The sequence below is a fragment of the Aspergillus undulatus genome, assembly GCF_047715775.1.
Source record: "Aspergillus undulatus strain CBS 261.88 unplaced genomic scaffold BDV17scaffold_1, whole genome shotgun sequence".
NCBI lineage: Eukaryota > Fungi > Ascomycota > Eurotiomycetes > Eurotiales > Aspergillaceae > Aspergillus > Aspergillus undulatus.
Window position 1 is genome coordinate 1360194 of NW_027396605.1, and position 18334 is coordinate 1378527.

General features: G+C 51.7%; 7 protein-coding genes across 7 annotated transcripts; 5 read left to right on the plus strand and 2 right to left on the minus strand.

Annotated features, from left to right (window-relative positions):
* Positions 1-12: 12 nt before the first annotated feature.
* Positions 13-1808, minus strand: BDV17DRAFT_10180 (aminotransferase, class III). Its single transcript, XM_073753702.1, has 4 exons — positions 1337-1808; positions 914-1260; positions 395-847; positions 13-318 (listed from the first exon to the last, which is right to left on the minus strand). Exons 1-4 carry the CDS (start codon positions 1632-1634, stop codon positions 70-72), a joined length of 1347 nt encoding a protein of 448 aa, XP_073621408.1. The 5' UTR covers positions 1635-1808; the 3' UTR covers positions 13-69.
* Positions 1809-2075: 267 nt separating this feature from the next.
* BDV17DRAFT_10242 (NmrA-like family protein) lies at positions 2076-3537 on the plus strand. Its single transcript, XM_073753707.1, has one exon. It carries the CDS (start codon positions 2517-2519, stop codon positions 3444-3446), a length of 930 nt encoding a protein of 309 aa, XP_073621409.1. The 5' UTR covers positions 2076-2516; the 3' UTR covers positions 3447-3537.
* Positions 3538-4068: 531 nt separating this feature from the next.
* Positions 4069-6272, plus strand: BDV17DRAFT_10172 (allantoate permease family MFS transporter). Its single transcript, XM_073753700.1, has 6 exons — positions 4069-4495; positions 4555-4791; positions 4846-4991; positions 5047-5106; positions 5157-5411; positions 5461-6272. Exons 1-6 carry the CDS (start codon positions 4300-4302, stop codon positions 6055-6057), a joined length of 1491 nt encoding a protein of 496 aa, XP_073621410.1. The 5' UTR covers positions 4069-4299; the 3' UTR covers positions 6058-6272.
* A 1-nt stretch (position 6273) lies between these two features.
* BDV17DRAFT_10157 (dual specificity protein phosphatase family protein) lies at positions 6274-7617 on the plus strand. The gene has a single exon (XM_073753694.1). It carries the CDS (start codon positions 6418-6420, stop codon positions 7354-7356), a length of 939 nt encoding a protein of 312 aa, XP_073621411.1. The 5' UTR covers positions 6274-6417; the 3' UTR covers positions 7357-7617.
* Positions 7618-7877: 260 nt separating this feature from the next.
* BDV17DRAFT_286271 (uncharacterized protein) lies at positions 7878-10021 on the plus strand (the record flags this gene model as incomplete). Its single annotated transcript, XM_073760870.1, has 2 exons — positions 7878-8372; positions 8420-10021. The coding sequence occupies 2 exons, from the start codon at positions 7878-7880 to the stop codon at positions 10019-10021; spliced, it is 2097 nt and encodes a 698-aa protein (XP_073621412.1).
* A 1193-nt stretch (positions 10022-11214) lies between these two features.
* On the minus strand, positions 11215-16096 carry BDV17DRAFT_249603 (uncharacterized protein). Its single transcript, XM_073756238.1, has 5 exons — positions 15778-16096; positions 15033-15645; positions 14861-14982; positions 13551-14804; positions 11215-13490 (listed from the first exon to the last, which is right to left on the minus strand). Exons 2-5 carry the CDS (start codon positions 15483-15485, stop codon positions 11507-11509), a joined length of 3813 nt encoding a protein of 1270 aa, XP_073621413.1. The 5' UTR covers positions 15486-15645; positions 15778-16096; the 3' UTR covers positions 11215-11506.
* Positions 16097-16660: 564 nt separating this feature from the next.
* Positions 16661-17800, plus strand: BDV17DRAFT_249604 (basic secretory family protein). The gene has a single exon (XM_073756239.1). The coding sequence runs from the start codon at positions 16727-16729 to the stop codon at positions 17672-17674; it is 948 nt and encodes a 315-aa protein (XP_073621414.1). The 5' UTR covers positions 16661-16726; the 3' UTR covers positions 17675-17800.
* The last annotated feature ends 534 nt before the right edge of the window (positions 17801-18334 follow it).

The following is an 18334-nucleotide window of genomic DNA, read 5'->3' on the forward strand; positions in this document are numbered from 1 at the left end:
TCTTATATTATCCAAAGACTCAACATGAATTCATAGTCTTCACTGTCCACTACATAGCTAGGTCTAACCCTAAATATGGGCAAACACCTCATCAAGAACCCTTGCCGTTGTTTCCACAATAGTATCGATCTCCTCCTTCGTAATATTATAGGCCGGCGCAAGGATAACATGGTCGCCCCGGATGCCATCAACAGTTCCTGACGAAGCATACAGCGAGATACCGAATTCCGGCTTAAGACCTGATTCCTGTATACGGAACGCTACTGCGGCCTCAGTGTCAAACGGCTCTTTTGTGACTTTGTCTTTGACGAATTCAATCTGTCCATCAACCACCCGCCCCGTTAGCCCCTATTCTAGCAAGTAGTAGGTGAAAGAGATTACGGTCGATACTTACCCCCCAAAACAGCCCCTTTCCCCTAATGTCCCCAACATACTCCCTTCCTCCAAGAACATCCCTAAGTCTCTCCTCAAGATAAGCCCCCATAGCTCTGACATTCTCCAACAATCCCTCGTCCCGAATCACCTTCTGCACCGCCAACGCAGCCGCACAACTAACCGGATGCCCCTGGTACGTCTGGCCGTGCCGGAATGCCCCCGTTCCATTGTCAAGCGCCTGTACGATCTTATCAGCGATCAGAAGACCCGAAACAGGCGCGTATCCGCCTCCCAATGCCTTCCCGACTGTCTGCAACTCAGGAACGACGTCTTCCTGCTGCCAGGCGTGGAGGGTCCCGCAGCGGCCCATCCCACTCATTACCTCGTCGAGAATGAGTAGCGCCCCGTATTTTTCGCACACGGATTTCATGGCGGCGAAGTAGCCGGGGACGGCGGGGACGCAGCCTAGGGCCTTTGATGCCGATGTCAGTATCGTAACTGGAGGAATAGGGCAAGAAACTGAGTGGGTGGTACGCACTGCCCCGACAACTGGCTCCGCGATAAAAGCACAAACGGTATCTGGTCCAACGCGCTGGAACTCCGCGTCGAGTTCGTCCGCAAGTCGCGCGACATATTCGGCGTCTGACTCACCATTGTTCTTTCCTCGGTAAGCGTTGCAGGGTGATACGTGAGAAGTGTTGGCACATAACAGAGGCTCAAATGGTTGGCGACGGGTGACATGGCCGCCGACTCCGAGGCCGCCTAGTGTGGTGCCGTGGTAGGAGAGTTTGCGGGCGATGAACCGTGTTCGTTGGGGCTGGGGGATTGGTAGCTCGAGGAAGTATTGGCGGGCGAGCTTGAGAGCTGCTTCGACGGCTTCGGAGCCTGTATTTTATTAGACTAGCATTCTAGGAGGGGGATAATAGCAAGGATAAAAGGGAAGACAGGAACATGGACACACCAGAACTCACAACAAACAACTTCGACAACACTCCGCCTGTCGAATCAACGAGAAACCGAGCGAGCTCTTCTGATACATCCGTGCCGAAGAACGCTGTATGGCAGTACTCTACTTGCTGGAGCTGGTCGAAGATGGCCTGAGAGACTCCCTCGTGGCCATGGCCTAAACAGGAAACAGCGGCGCCGCCGGTGGAATCTAGAAATTTCGTGCCATCTTCAAGAAAGAGATAGCTGCCTTTTCCGCTAATGGCCTTTTTGGGGACAAACCGGGTATCTCGATGTAGGACGGCGCTTGTCATATTTGGACCTCGTACTCGTCGTGTTTGTGGTTGCTGTGCACTCTGCAGGATGGGGTCGGGAATGTGCTGTTTTGTAAAGTACCCGGATAGGTGTCGTTCACTTGGAGGCTCGGGCCAATGTGACTTCGAAAAATTTATAGAGGATGGGCGGATGCATAATCCTTCGATGGTAGTCTAGTTATATATTCTCCTGTGTTGGCCTAGTAACTAGGTAGTAATTGGAGTAGATTCCTTCAGGGCTAAGTCCATCCCTGCCTCGGATATAGTTGGAGATAAATCTTGCCGAAGAAACCGAGGCTCTGATTGGCTGGACGACCCGATCGGCGATAACCCCGGAACCAGGTGCAGCCTAGAGTAGGGATCGTACCATTCTCGGTATAAACGGTTGTGGACAAGATTTATCCAGGATAATCAGCCCAATTGAGTACATTGGCAGGGTCTGGACGGTCTACAGGTTGAACAGAAGGCGTTCCCAGTGCTGCGCTGGCAGATGAATCGACGGACTAGATTGTCCCTGAACTGAGTCAACTGACCCACGGCGCGGCCACGAGTTCTTCGATTGATGGTTGACTCCAAACTTCCAATCATCGCGTAAACTGTGCACCTAGAACTTTATATTTGAAAGCATCGCAAGATTTCGCCGCGTCATGGGCCCGACGGCCGAATCGCTGACAAATGTCGCTCGTAAAAAATGGCGGCGATCGGAAGTTGACACAACCGATCAACGTCATGCGTAGTATTCGATAACTGGTCTTACTCTGCACTGGAAAGTTATAAGAGAAGACCTGGAAGAGAGTTGGGTACATATATCTGCTTCCCAGAGCACATTCAATCATCAAGCACTTCTTCAGTTTTCTTTTCCACAAGTCCATCGCTTCCACAATGAGTCCCAGAAAAGTCCTTGTTTTTGGCGCAACAGGAGGCGTGGGCTCTGCTGTTGCACGTACCGTTCATTCCCTCGGGTTGAAAGTTTTCCTCGCCTTACGCGATACCTCGAAGCCCATTCCTGGCTTGACCACTACCGATGAACAAACCGCTGGGTATGAAAGAGTCCAAGCCGACCTCAACAAGCCAGATTCCGTCCGCGACGCAGTGTCCAAGACTGGTGCCACGCACGCTTTCATCTATGCAGTTCTTGGAGGCTCATCCGATCACCTGCGGTCCACGGCCGAGGCACTCAAAGCAGCGGGGATCGAACAAGTCGTCCTCTTGAGCAGTTACGGTACGCAAGGTGACATTCGAACGATCTCGCCAAGTAACTTCATCGCATATGAGCATGCCCAAGTCGAGATCTCGCTAGATGATGTGTTCGGACCAGAAGGATATGTGGCGGTCCGGCCTGCATTCTTCAATACCAACGTGTTCTGGTGGAAAAAGCAGATTGACGAATGTGGTGAAGTGAAAATTTCGTTTCCTGACGCGAAGTTCGACTATATATCGCCGGACGATGTTGGCGCGGTTTGTGGGACAATCTTGGCCGGGGTGTTAGAGGGCGAACAAGAGACTGCATTGTCGCTGGTTGGGCCTGAGACAGACCTATCCGTCGCTGGCGCTATAGAGATCATTGGGCGCGCAATCGACAAGCCGATGAAAGTAACAAAGGTCAGTATCGATGAAAGCGTGCAATTGATGGTCGAAAAGGTTGGCATTCCCGAGTCGCAAGCGAGATTCATGACAGAGAGCTTTGAAAACTTGGGCGACGGTCAGGACATCAGCCCAGAAGTCCGAGCGAACATTGAGAGGTGTCTCAAACGGCCGGCGACACGCTTTTTCGACTGGGTGGAACAGAACAAGGACAAGTTGAAGGCCTGATGCTCTGAGTTTCTGTATCTAAGATGGGAAGCTGGAGTTGGGGGATGGAGGAAGGAAGGCTCCATCCATGGACGAATATGTTTAGTTATTGATAGTATTAGCGGGTGAGAGAGAACCCTCTGCTATGCCGTCATGAATCACATCAGCAGAGAATTCTTGTCATGATCAACGTCAATGAGGAATGATTGAGGAGCCGGTGTTGATTTTCATCCATGGCCGTAAGCGATCCGTAGCTATGCATAGTCCGCACGGGCACCAAGCCACCCTGCGTTGTTTCACATCAAATTCGTACATCACCGGTCCCAGCTATTATCCCAGTTATTCCATATTATTTCTAGCTTGGAACTTAAACCCTGGAAAAGTGGATTCTTCCAGTTTTCTCGGCCGGTAGAAGCTGCAGGCACGCAGGGCCGCAGCGCGCAGAGAGCTTGGAGGGGAGTTCTTGATCGCGTCATTGCGGGTTGTGGATTGCTCATCAACACCCGCGCCAGAGGGTCGTTTCCGCATCACAACTCTGCCATTCATTGGCCTTCTGATTGCAAAACATCTTCCTAATATGCTTCAAGATGTGGGATCAACTCTGCGAAGAACGGGCCTGATTCAGACCCCCACGAGATGGACCTCTGCGACTCGCAACCACCATCGCGCCAACCGCACCCATGATGATGTGCTCGCTGCCAGTGCCATGTGCATTGCGCAAGGCACCCCTTAACAGCTCTTAAATATGCGACCGTTCCAGAGTGCGCCATGGTTGGATTTCCGAATATCCTTCTCTAACAATCTATTTCGTCACTCCCCGCGGACGCCGCGTCCCTGGCCATTGTCCTTCGGTCCAACGTGCCCTTAACGAACGATGGCGGACGAGAAGGAAGTCAAGGGTTCTGAGCTAGGCTCAGCAAGCGAAAAGTATGACAGCCCTCCAGTGGCAAGCAGCGTCGCCAGTGATTATGCCGACATCAACGAGAAATCACTCCTCCGAAAGCTCGACTACAAACTCCTCCCGCCCTTAACGATTTTGTACCTCCTGTCATTCCTCGATCGCAGTAACGGTACGAACAAAAAGTCCTCTCATCGGAGTATAGCCCATGCTAATTTGTGCGGTTCACAGTCGGAAATGCTCGTCTAGAAGGGTTAACCGATGATGTTGGCATGACTGGAAACATGTATCTCACTGGTCTGACGCTATACTTTGTCGGTTACGTCGTGTTCGAAGTACCTTGCAATATTATACTGAAGAGGACAACTCCCCGGGTATGGCTCCCAACGCTTACCCTCGTTTGGGGCATCGTTGCCACAGTCCTTGGTGTTGTGGAAAACTATGCCGGTTACCTCACCTCGCGAACGGGTACGTCCCTGTCTACCCAACCTAATGTGCCCTGCTAACGCGTTCTCTTACTAGCTCTTGGCGTTGCCGAAAGTGGTCTCTTCCCCGGAGTTGTCTTCTATCTGTCCATGTGGTATAAGCGAAACGAACAGCACTACCGCGTGGCATTGTTCTTCAGTGCCGCCTCCCTGGCGGGTGCGTTTGGTGGAATCCTCGCTTGGGTTAGTGCTTAGACCAGAGAAACTGAAGCAGCGCGATATACTAACTTTCTACCAGGGCATTGCACATATGGATGGCGTCGGCGGGTACGCGGGTTGGCGGTGGATCTTCATTTTAGTACGTAAAAGGTGACAATATCCACCAAGAACTGCACTAACGGGGTACAGGAAGGGCTATTAACGGTAGTAGTGGCTGCCCTAGCATATCTCTGGGTCTACAACTACCCAGTCACTGCGGAATTCTTAACGGACGAGGAACGGAGCTTCATTACCTGGCGCCTGAAGAACGACAATGATGCGACACGTGAGGAGAAATTCTCATGGTCAGCGGTCTTGGATGCCGTCAAGGACCCCAAGGTCTGGTTATACGGACTTGGTTTCCACTCAATGTCCCTTCCGTTATATACACTTTCTCTATTCCTGGTAAGGCACCTTTGCCATGTTTTCACTTTGCACCGCTAACGATCATCAGCCCACCATTATCCAGGAATTAGGTTACAGCGCGGCCAAGGCTCAGCTGCTCACCGTTCCCCCTTACGCACTAGGGTTTGTAACGACGATTACTGTCGCTATCCTTTCTGAGCGCACTAAGCGTCGAGCCCCCTTCATCATGGTATCTTCTGCGATTGCTTGCATAGGTTACGTCATTCTTCTCGCCGGACGAGCACCCGGCGTCTCATATACTGGAACGTTTTTCTGCTGTGCGGGCATTTATCCCGCCGTGGCAATTGTCCTATCGTGGCCCGCCAACAACGTCTCTGGTCAGACGAAGCGAGCTATTGCCAACGCCATGCAAATTTCTATCGGTAACCTTGGGGCTGTCCTGGGAACACAGCTGTATCGAACTGAGACTAGCCCTCGTTACTTCCTTGGACATGGGTTCGCGCTAGGTTATCTTGTGGCCAACATCATCGTGGTGTTCATCTTGTGGCAGGTCCTCAACCGTGAGAATGCCAAGAAGGCCGAGATCAGAGAACGTGAAGGTCTCCAGGCATTGATGGGTGATATCGGCGATGCAGAGTGTGATTTCCAAGGGGACAATGACCCTCGATGGATCTTCCAGACTTGAGGTATTATAATTGGTGGTTGAAAAGTTGTTGTACCTTGGGAATCTTAGCGCGGCCGTAGATTTTGCCTTCCCCGCGGCAGGACCTGTTCAACAAAGCACTTCTTTCTTGGCTTATTAGATGAGCACTATAATACGACTGGGCCAAACATTGTTTCTTTCGCATTTATCTGCTCTGTAGTCTCATTGAATTCACTGATATAATCAAAGGTGGAGTGCTTCAGGCTTCATTCACTGCCTTCCGCCTGAGGCAGTCAAGGAAACCAAGGCGTTCCCGAGTCGTCGTTTTCCAGAACCATTTGTAAACTTCCCATCAAACACACAACTTCTCCCAAGAAAACCGGTTTCCTTCAACTCCAAAAAATGGGCTTTGCATACCCAAGCTCAGAGACCCCGATGTCGGGAACCCCTGAATCTCAGTACATTCCGAGCCACAACTACACAAAGAAGCTCTCAACAGCGCATTACCCAGACATCCATTACAATGGCTACGCCCCACCACCCGCAGAGCAGGTCGGGCCTGAATCCCATCGCTATCGCGAAGGCGACTTCGTGAGTCCTGGTTTTTTTGAGCACGTCACTCCCGAACTTTTCGCTTTACCACCGTCAGAGATTGAATGGAGCTACAATCTGCGCCGCACCGCGCAGCGCATACTGCCGTTCCTCTATCTAGGACCCTGGAGCTATCTATCAAATCAGCAGTGGCTGAGAGATGAAGGCATTACTTTGCTCCTGGGCGTGCGTGATCAACGCCTGGCTCACTCGCGACTCTACTCGGGACAGAAGGCCGCGGAGGCTGTGGGGATTGAGTCCGACTCGTTCGATATCGCGGATAACTCAGATGCTATCGCCAGATTGCCCGCAGTGATACGCCGCATCAACGACCATGTTTATCCTATTGTGAATCCCAACACTGGCGAGCTAGCGCCAATGAAAAAGGTCCTCGTGTTCTGCGAAACAGGGAACGGTCACTCCGCGCTGGTCACGGTGGCGTATTGCATGGTCATGCTTAATATGTCCCTTAGCCAGGCGCTGAATTTCATCCACTCCCAGCGCTTCTGCATCGATATGGAGGATGGGTTGAAGCCGATGTTAGCGGCGTTCGAGGACGTTTTGAAGGCGAAGCAGGATGTTGAAAGTTCGAGCAGGGCGTTCGCGTCTTCGAGTTTGGCTGTGCCGCAGATGGCGCTGTCGAAGAAGCGAAGCTTTGCGGATCAAATGGAGGACGACGATATGGGGGATTCTTATGACAACTGGGAGATGGAGACTTCGAAACCTCCGGCGCCATTTCAGGATCGTTAGGGGTAACACTGCGCTGCGAGTTTAGAGATCTTCGCCGGAGAGACCGGTATTCTTTAGGGTCTTTTGTACCATTTTTTTCTATTTCTGTGTATCTATTAATCTTGCCTGTCCTCGGGTCCTATCTTCGTTCCTCTTAGCGCTTGGCAGATTTTGAACACTGGAAGACCCAGTGACTTTCAAATTTATGAATTGAATAAGGTTGCCAAAACAGGCAGCCAGTCTTCTTGTCCACCCAACGTAGATGAGTGAATTGTTCTCCCAAAGCAGTTCTCTACGAACACTGATTGTGATGTTTACTCCTTCCCGTCAAAGAACATCGTTATCAATGAATCTCATTGTTTCTTCACTCTACTCCCTGATGGCAACATAAGCAGAATTCACGCTCCTTTGTCTATGATTTATCAACTACACTCTCTCATTTTCTGTCTTTCCTCTATCCTTATCTCGACCTTCTTTACTCTCCCTCTTTCGCCAAGAAGGACACGAGATAGCCGCGCCATACCCGATCACCGTACCATATCATGCCCATGAAGCTCCGAGCTATCATCCGAAGCCCTCAGCGCCTCGAGCAAGACCCATGGTATTCACCTATGCCTCAAAAGCCTTCGCGAGCCGGTGATAAAACGTCGAGGCCACAGTTCATTGATTTCGATCCGAACCTACCTCCCGCTGCATTTCCGACGTTAGATAGACCTCATGCTCCCGATGAATCCCAGAAGGATGGACACAACGGTGGAGATACATCGGACGGCAATGGTCACGGAAACACTCTGGGGCCACCGGACGATCTGAGCCAGTTGACCAGCCCGGACGGTCATAGAGATGCGTCTCTTTCTCCGGCCAGGGATATCTCAATGGATGAACTTGACAACGCCATGGCAAGCAACGGGGATCTGAATACTGTATGGATGAGCAATGTAGCAAGGGCTACTGCTGCAGCCGACGACGAATATGGTGATATGCATTTAGATATGGCGGATACTGACTCGGACGCGCCGCCGCCTGAACAACCTGATGTAGGTTTGCTCTTCACAAGTTTTTGAGTGTTGCTGACACCTCCTAGTCTTCTCCAACAAGACATCTAAGCCCAGCATGGACCGATCTCACCGACCGAATGCAAGCCGAAATAATCGAGAACCTCCTAGAAGTCTACAGCTACCCTGCCGTGTGCCGCTTGCTTGGTCTCGCAGACCCCGAGCTCGATGCTGTCATCGCCAGCTTGGAATCTCGACGGGAGCAAATGGAACTGGAAGACACCCAGCTTGAAGCGATGAGAGCAAAGCAACTAAGGGATCTTTCAAGAATCGACAACAGCCCTCGAATCCAGAGCCAATCTCACCAGCTTGCTTTCCGGAAAACTTCTCGCCAGACGTTTCGCAGCTTACGGGAAGCCGTGGATCCAGAACTTGATTTCTTCTCTTGCGAGGGATCTGAGCATACGGCGGCCAAAGCATTCTTGCGCAGGCGAGAAATCGAGGCGAAGCACGCGGGCTCTTGGGGAAATGATGTGGCTCACATCCGCAATTCTGGGAAAGAAGTGTCTTGGTCAAGGTTTGGTTTGGATGGTGGTCCTGGCCCTAATCCCTTCGCAGATGTCGACATCGGACCAACGCCCCACGAAGCAGACCCCCTTACCACCTCTTCCTCCTCCACATCCGACTCGGCCACTTCGACCGAAATACAAGCCTTCATAAATTGGCTCGGTCAAATGCCGAATATCAGCGAGTTGGAACACCGCCAACGCTACGGCAAGCCAACAAAGGAACCAAAATGGCTCACACTCCTTAAAGAAAACGCTATAGAGTCTGAGCAAAGAGCTACGGCAAAGAGGAAACAGTACCAGTATGATCTCATCAGATGCCAGGACAAATACTCTTCTTCTCCGAAGAACATCACCAAGGAGAAGCCGCTCGATTTCTTGTCTGCCGAGGAACTTGCCCTAAAATACAGGGAGCAGGTGCAGCAACTGCAGCTGAAGTACCAGCGTCTTCAACAACAACAACGGCTACAACAGCAGCGGCGGCGTCAGCTGACCGGCATAATTCGCAGACGCAATTCAAACTCAGGATCTGGATTGGCTTCGATGTGCCCAACGAGGAACACGAAAATCGTCCCTCTGAAATACCGTCCACGGCCATCAACGACCGAATCGTCCTCGTCTTCCTCGCCCCAGCGCCCTCAACACTCGCCGTCCGCTACCATGCCCCGTCCTGGACCTTCCTCAATAATCTTCAGCACTCAAAAGCAGAATCTAGGGCTCCGCGGGCAAGTCCTCGCCACAAACACCATGACGCAAACCGACACCGACAAGGGTACTGACATTCTCAGCAGCGACACAAACCTTACAGGTCTAGTCAGGACCTGCACGTTTATCCCCTTGTCACCGTCTGCTTCATTGGCTCACCAACCCTCATCAAGCCCGCAGGTACAGTCGGAGACGGACACCGAGGCAGAGACAGAGACAGAGCTAATCGAGGTCTCTGGTCTGCCTTCGCCTACTTCTACGAATGCGTCTCGCGATACTCAAGCTGTGAGTGGGGATGAAGTTGAGGATAGAGATAGGAACGGAGTCGAGGATGAGTATGGTGATGACAGTGGAGAGGAATACGAGGGTAGGCATGACGAAGACGAGATGGTGCTCGTGCCTACGAGCTCAGTTCGCTGAATGTATCTACTATGTAGTACTGATCTATAATACTTTCGGCCAAGAGCAGTAGAAGCTACTCTACATATCTCACCAAACACGTCAAAAGTATTATTGCATGTATCAAGGGTTCGTGGAGATTCGACAACCGGTGATACTTATGATTAACCGGGCTATTTATTAACTGCAACCATGCCATGATTATCATGCATCCACCTGGGATCCTCAATTCCTTATTGATATGTAGGACTCACTCAAATGCAGATCATCGACTACACCGAGCATCTCCGAATCCCTCACGTCGTACCTGCTTAGGGAATGTGCCTTTATCATGCAAGGCATGTCACATATGGAATGAACTATTGAACTATCAACTTGACACCTGCAGGATATCTACAGCAGGAGCTGGCTGAGATCGCGACGCATGTATTCCTCCCCCCGTTCGGTGTACATACGGTTGCAGTACGTAGCGAGACAACATTCCAGTCGTTTATCGAAAAGCTATAAGATGTCTTGTTCCCACGCCTTGTTCCTCCCTCTATCTACCTCTCAACATTTCATTCCTCACTTGTCAATCAGAAGTCAGGACCCGTATCATTCTTCCTCAACAACACTCTTCCGATACATTCTCTGCTTCGTCAAACATTGACCTTTGCTAACAGCATCTAAAGTCAACAATGCGCCTCACATCCTTCTTCTCTATTCGCGGCCTTGCTCTTTGCGCAACAGCCACCCCCAGTTCTCAGGTCAGGTACGTATTCCCAGTGGCATCCACGTATTGTTATTAGCCAGAAATCCAGGACGGGGGAGCCAGGCTGGCCATGCGGGAACACTACAAACAATGTACTTCCAACTGCAATAGTGGGAGCTTCCGTCCTACAACTAGGGGCAGTGGTCACGTTTTTGTCTGCGATTGATGGAATGTTATGTTGTATGAGAGGTCTTTTTCCAGGCTCTAGAAACTTGCCTTTGCCGAAATATGAATACCTAACCCCGACGGACTTCTTTTGCTCCGTACAACGATTTCAAGCGGGACGTATTTGGTAGATTGGATGCTCTCATGCTGGAACGAACAAATATGTACACCTGACGGGTAGTGCTCGTCCCTACATGCTTAGGTCGATGAATGTATAGCTCCTCAGTATCCCTCCTTTACCAGAAATGTTCTACAGACAATATTGTAGAAGGGAGAGGAGTTTAATCAACAAGTTTCATTGACTTTTTAAGTCAAGTAAACATAAATACATGCTTGCCATCCCTTCCTCCAACCTTGTCGATGAAAGCCCGCCAGCACTTTTCGACTGGCTGGAGGGAGGATAGCAACGGGAATATAAAAAAAAAGTCAAGAAAACTGGGATATCATATACGGGAAAACATAGAACAGTCACCCAAAAAAGAAATCAAACCAAAATGCAAAGAGAAAAAAAAGAACGTCCAAGCACGCTCTTTTTATATGCCATCCAAAACGCCAAAAAAGAAGAGCAAAATCAATCAAGTCCGAACTGCCTATTTGCCCGCTCGCTTCTTGGACTCGTAGTAGTAAAACAATGCCCTCATACCCCGCTCAGATTCCTTCATCTCATCGAGCCCCATGATCTCCCAAAATCTGTCTTGGTCCTCCACGTGCATTCGCAGCTCGACACACATCGCAACAACTCTCCGCTGAACGCCCGGAGTCTCGTCCTTCAGTGACTTCACGGCGAATCGACCAATACGCTTCAGTGTGCCTTCATCAAGTTTCTGTTTCTTCTCGTTTAGTTTCACCAGGGCATGTCCGATCACATCGAAACCCTTCTGGAAAACCTTGTGTCCTGGGTCTTTCTGCATGCCCAGGAAGTAGAGAACGGAGTCGATCATGGAAAATGGTTCGTTCCGAGCCACAATATCATCGATCATTCCGTCAACCGCCTTCTCGAAACGCCGCGTCATGTCCTCGAGTTTCTCGGCCTGGAGGAGCTCCGTCACGATGAAGGGAGAACTGACATCAAAGTATTTGCTCGCGTAAAGGAACATGCACTTCACAGTACACAAGATCTGGATCTTGTAGTCCCACTTCGTACCAAAAGGCATGGTCTGAATGAGCGGCAGGGCTGGCGTCTTCAACTCGCCAAGCAGTGACATTAGCACGTCGTCAAACTGTTCTCTGTCCTTGAACAAGGTGTCCTGGTGGAATGCCAACAGTCCCTGCAATCTCCGGTAGCCCGTCATATCCAAATCCCTTCTCTTGATGCGGTCAGTTGCTTTCACCAGCATCTCAGGAGCTTGCTCGGGATCTTGAGAACGAGGGCTGATATCCCGTCGCGCCGAGGGAGAAGGGCGCCAGCGATCGCTAATCCGGCGCACAGCTCGCACATCTGCCATCGTTACAGGTTCCCCAGATCGAGCTGCTGTAGCTAGAGCAGCCCACACAGAATCCTCAGGATCGTCGTCATCCGCACTGCTGGACCAATCCCTGGCGGATAACACCGAGGTCCGCTTTCTAACCGGCGGGACTTCCGGTGCCTTGGCCTCTGCCGAAGATGCTTGTTGCGCAAGCAGAATTTCCGCCGCGGATGTGGCAGCATTTGATGCTGCAGTCTCATCATCCGCCGCGGGGGTCACAGCCTTTGGCGGTGTAGTCTCTTCATCAACGTCAATCCGTTCATCGTTGTCCTTGTCGTCACTCGGGGCGCCCCGAAAAGCTTCCTTTACGTCAACCTCAGCCTCGATTGCCTCCGACACAGACACTTCTCTCGGGCTCGGGATAACCGAGACCGGAGTATCCATCGACGCAGCGCTTTCATTTTCGTTTCCGTTTTCAAGTTTGTTTTGAATTGTGTCTTCGCTTATGTTTTTACGTTCGTTTTCGTCCGTTTTGTTCCCGACGACATCTCCGTCGTCCTTCTTCGTTCGCCTCTTGGGGATATTGATAGTTTCATAAGGATGAGTGGAAGAATGATTGGAAGGATACTTTGGACTATGGGGCTCTTTACTCATAGTTTCATGGGCCGACATCTTCGCCGGACTTGCATTCTGCAAGGGGTCGCTCTTTTGTCGCGGACGAGTAGGGCCGAGTGAACTCTTCGAGGGAGTTGAAGGTTGGGCTGCCGATTTCCGAACCGGGCTGCCCCTGGGGGTGCTCTCAGTCTGCTTGCGGTGGAAACCGGTAGCGGTAGCTGGGCGAGCAGCCAAGTCGTTCCGGGCAGCGCGCGGTTTTGAGGCGCCCGGTCGCATGGGTGCTGACGTTAATGATGTTGTGGGTGTTGCTGTTGCAGCGGGTCTAAGCTTTTTGTGTGGATGCGCGGCGTCCCCGGCCATCGCAGGGGGTGGAAAGTTCTTGACAGCTGGGAGGCTAGCCTTTCCTCTGGCAATCACTCCCTTGGTGGCCAGTCGCCCGGGAGTGCTGCTGGGCAGCGAGGAAGTCGAACTCGAGAAGAATGGATCGTCCATCTGATTGGCCGGGTCCTTCTCGATCATCGAACGAATTTTAGGGTTAACTTCTTCGAGAATCCTAATGATCTGTCAGCTGAGTTCGAATTGGGAAAATCAAACCCACGCGGCGGTAGCTTACTGGAGAGCTTTGTCAGGCCAAAATCTATAAAAATCCCAGAATGTAGAACGGTATGCCGCTCGGATATCGTCTTTCGCGTCGGAAACGCCCTTCTTGATGCATTGCGCGATCTCCGCCACGCCCTCGGGAGTGGTCTTGTGCCGTTCCTGGCCGTTGATGATGACAGCGAACCAGCCCGCCGAATAGAGGCGCAAGCTAGTGTTTGAATCCGAGGCTGCGGACTGGACATGTTGCAATATACGCGAGTTGCATGTCACGTTCTGAAGTAAAATTATGACGGTCAGATTGCCGTTTTCCGATGTTATCTTCTTCTTGGTAGAGCAAAGCTTGATCGCGTGCGGCATGATAAGGTCCATGGAAGGGTCAAGCCGACTCTCATTCACAACCGCAAGGGACTGCAACGTCAAGAGACCGGTCGTTTGCAACGAGGTTCGAAGAGAATTGGCGACCTTGAAAATGCCGTCGTACATTGACTTGATCTCCTTGAGATAAGCCTGAGTAAAATCATGTGGTGCATTGCCCCATGTTATGCAGCGTAGCAACTTGACATTCTTTTCGCGCTTTTGCCAGTTGGTCTCGTCTTCTCTACCCTCGAAACAAGGAAGCATCTCGCGCACGATCTGCTCAAGTTCACGGACCGAAGAGATATCGCGGGGTACGACACCGCGCGGCACGGCTTTGTCGCCATGTTCGAGATCGGTGTAATGCGGAGTCTTCGGGGCAGTACGTTGATCAAACAACGAATTCGCCACTTTAGGAGCTTTGACATTGTTGAATGCCGGGGCGGGTGCATTAGCAACGTCGTCAGTAACGGGATATTCATAAAGTGGAGTGTGACTATCTTCAGCCGGGGCGGGTCCGGCGACAGTCAAGTTGTGATGGTGATGGGAGATTTGTGTGGAATGATGGTCGACCGGGCCGGGTCCGGTGACAAATTCGGAATCAGTGGTGGTAGAGGTGGGTTTCATTTTTGGAGGTGCCTTTCGGAGGACATCACCCCTTGAAGGCGGCCTATGCAGGACGTCGCCTCTCGAAGGCGGCCGATAGAGGGCATCGCCTCTCGATGGTGGCCGACGTATGGCATCGCCACGTGAAGGTGGTCGGACCGAAGGCGGTCTTGTTGAAGCAGGCCGAGCAATAGGATGATCTACTTCAAGGCCGATCTTAGAGTAGATGTCGCCCTGAACGAAGTCTTTAATTCCCATCTCGGTCATTTGCCGCTTGAGATCCTGCTTGGCATGACCAGGCGCATCGCTAACGCGAAATTAGTCTTCGTTCGAACACAGAAACATTTGGATGACGGGACTTACGTGAACAGACGTATGAGCACACTTTTCGCGGTCTCACGAACTTCAGGGTAGTGCGGATCGCAGAGGCATGCGACAACATCCGGAACATACTGTCTGAATGGAAGGTCGAGGGTCTCGCCCATCTGCAGTTGACAGTCAGACTATGGCCACAAAACGGATCAATTGAACTCACAGCGTCAACCAAAAGGAGACACGCCTCCTTGACAGTAGGGCTCTTTGCCTTGAAGCTGGTGAGAATGCCATCCTCAACTTGCTGAGGGGCGAAGGGCTGCACGTCGATAAGTGCTTGCTGAGACAAATCCCTTATGCGCTTCTTGTGGTCACTGAGGCGGTCCATGAGGCACGACACAAGATCCTTAGCAAAAAAGGAAATGAGATTGTGCATTTCCTGAATAACAAGACGCTTGATGAAATGACCGAGTGTCGAAAATCCTGCCGTATACATGGCAGAATGAGGCGAAGCTATCGACACCTGCAAGGCCTCGAAGATCGGAGGCACTGCTCCCTGCGGAACATTCTTCTGCTTGATGTCAGATTTTAAGCCAAGTAGGTGGGTAACCTTGGCGTCAATCGACAGGTTGTTGTTTCTCAGCACAGAGACAAGCTCCACAGCCTTCTGCTCCATCCTAGCCACGAATGATTCGAGCTCGGTACGTGCTAGAACGAAGAAAGCATAGGCCAAGGCGAAGCGATAGGCGAGGCCGAGGACAGACAAAAAGAGGTTCCAGATCTGGGATTCGTAGTAGATAACGAAGAAGGTCAGGAAGGCAACATGTGCCAAGTAGCTGGTGGTACGAAGATCCATGTCAGTAATCGATTTCGATCAACGAACATAATAGAAGATGGGGAACGGAGCGGTTTATTGAGGAAGAGGAGGGAGAAGAGGAGAGAGAAACAAAACGGAGGGAGACACATACCTGTGTCAACAACGCAGTTGAGGCAGTCGCAGCTCAGTATCTCATCGAGAGCGAAGCAGGTATAAAGTCGAGGGAGGAGCGACTGGCGTGTCCACGAGCATGTGAAGCAGTGAGCGCGAGTTGGATAGAGGTGGAGGGGGTGGACGATCTCCGATAAAAACACGGACGCGGCGATTAGCGTTGGATGCCAAACTCCCGTAGACCGTAGATCGAAGTATTGCGAGTGTGGGTGGATCGGATGAATGCAGGGGATTCGGGAGACCGAGGGCGCAGGAACGGTAGTGTTGTGAGAAGTGAAAAGAGCGAGGGGCAAGACGGTGATGGTGGTTCTCTGTTGTTGTTGATAAGGCACCGTCCTGCGAAGTGCCTTTTAAATTGTGCTGCTAGTTCCATTCGGGCTTAGGCTGGTGGGTCCACAGGGGTCAGAGCTTTGGAGTTGACGCGCTACAGACTACTATGTCCTCGATGAAGACAGACGACCATCGCTCAAAGACGCCTGCGTCTTCTCGGGCTTGGACCTCAGGCTGAGGCTAGTTAGAGGCACAAACACTTCCATCTTGCACTCTGTAGGTTTTATTGCCAATATTTATACTAATTTATTGACTCCATCCGGGCCTGTATGGCAGCATCAACGCGACATCTCGGGCCATGAAATATACAGCCTGCCCAAACTGAGTGCCCCATGCTTCAGACTACTAAGCTTATATTAGATACATCTGACTTGATCGGTCTATAAGGCTTCCAGTGATAATACGGTAGGAGATCAAGTATACAAGCGTTGCTGTGCGCCAGACACCGCCAAGTCTAGTAGCGGTCCGTGCCTACAGTAGTCTCCGCGGGCTGCTGCGGCTGCATCTCACCGTCTCCGCTCACTACAATTCTTGAGCACTCCTCCAACTTTTAGTACATTCCCCAAGCTCTAGCCCACGGTCTTCAACTGAAATACAACATGGCTACACATTCAGCGATACCAAAGATCACCGACCCCTCTGGGACGCAACCCACTGCTACGGATTCAACTGTCCATCATCCCCCAAAGCTCCCCGCACCCAAGTTGCGTCTCGAAATCGACAGTCTCCGCCATCCCGCGTCGCATTTCTTCCTCACTTCGATCCCAGACCTAGCATCTACACTTGAAACTGCCCTCAATGCTATAATCCACAACCTCTACACCCCTCCTACGCCAGACACGACGACCCCAACCATAGGCCCAAAACGAAAGCTACCGTTGACATTCAAGCCCTCCCTCCCACCAACCCGCTCCATCACCGTCCTCCTGCGCGAAATCGGCGGCGTTGCCTACACAACGGGAAAGGAACTTGACAACGACCACAAAGAAATCCACATCTCCCTCGCATACATCCAACATTGCCGTACCAAAGCCGACCCGCTGGCCGAGATCGTTGGCGTGCTCACGCACGAGCTCGTCCACTGCTACCAGTACGCTGCCCCGCGCGCCACGATCGATGGTAAACCCGATAACTCTACCCCGCGTGCACCGGGCGGGCTAATCGAGGGTATTGCGGACTTCGTGCGTCTCAAGGCGGGGCTGAGCCCGCCGCATTGGAGCCGGCCGATGTCTGCGAAGGAGAGACCGGAAAAGTGGGACTCGGGATATCAGCACACCGCGTACTTCCTTGCGTGGCTAGAGGATGTTCGGGTTGGGCGGGGGGCGGTGGGGTTGTTGAATGACAGGCTTTGTCGGGTTGGATACGTGGGCGAAGGTAAGTCGAAAGGGCCGAAGGAGGAGGGTGGAGTCAAGAAGAAAGAGGGTTTCTGGGCGGCGCTGTATGAAGCTGAGATTGAGGACTTGTGGGATGAGTATGGACGCTGGCTGGATAATCCTGGCGGCCAGGGGAACTGGGAAGATGAGATTGTGAATCCTTTTGATAATTAGAAGTACTTACGACTGATATCTGCCTGCTACATGCACTGATCTGGATGTAAGCCCGGCTATTGTGCTGCACCATGGTGTCTGTAGGTACTGCCCAGGCACTAGGCTCCAATGCCAACTGTGCTTGAGCCAGACTCAACCGATTCGATACAGCTGGATTTAAGGCCGGGGCCGGGGGCTGAGAATTGCGAAGTCCTTCTGCCCCTTGGAACGCTGTCACGCGGTTAGCCTATCTCCATCGTTAAGGCCGTAGCACTCACACTTCACCCAGTCTTCCAAGTTCCCTCCAGGCTTTCCTACGAAGAGCAACCCACGGCCTTTGACCATTAGTCGTCCATACTCAATTCCTTGCCTGTTTGCGGGAATTGGCCTCTCTATACCCATAGCAACAATAATTGCAAATGTTGTCTGCCTGGGATTCGCTAGCTGAAGCTTGGAGAAACCAGCCGCCTTCCACCCCACGATACATGCCGCACGGCAAGCCATACCCTGAAGAGACGAAATGCCTGCCGATGTACGATACCTCAGTATCCGCCCTTTGCTATCAATGAAGCGAGAATCCAAACACAACAACCGAAGTCGCAATATCAACACTAGCGGCAGCAGGGTAGGAGACGGCCATGGCTGACGGACGGGACGGAACTAAAGGTCATACAGGATACA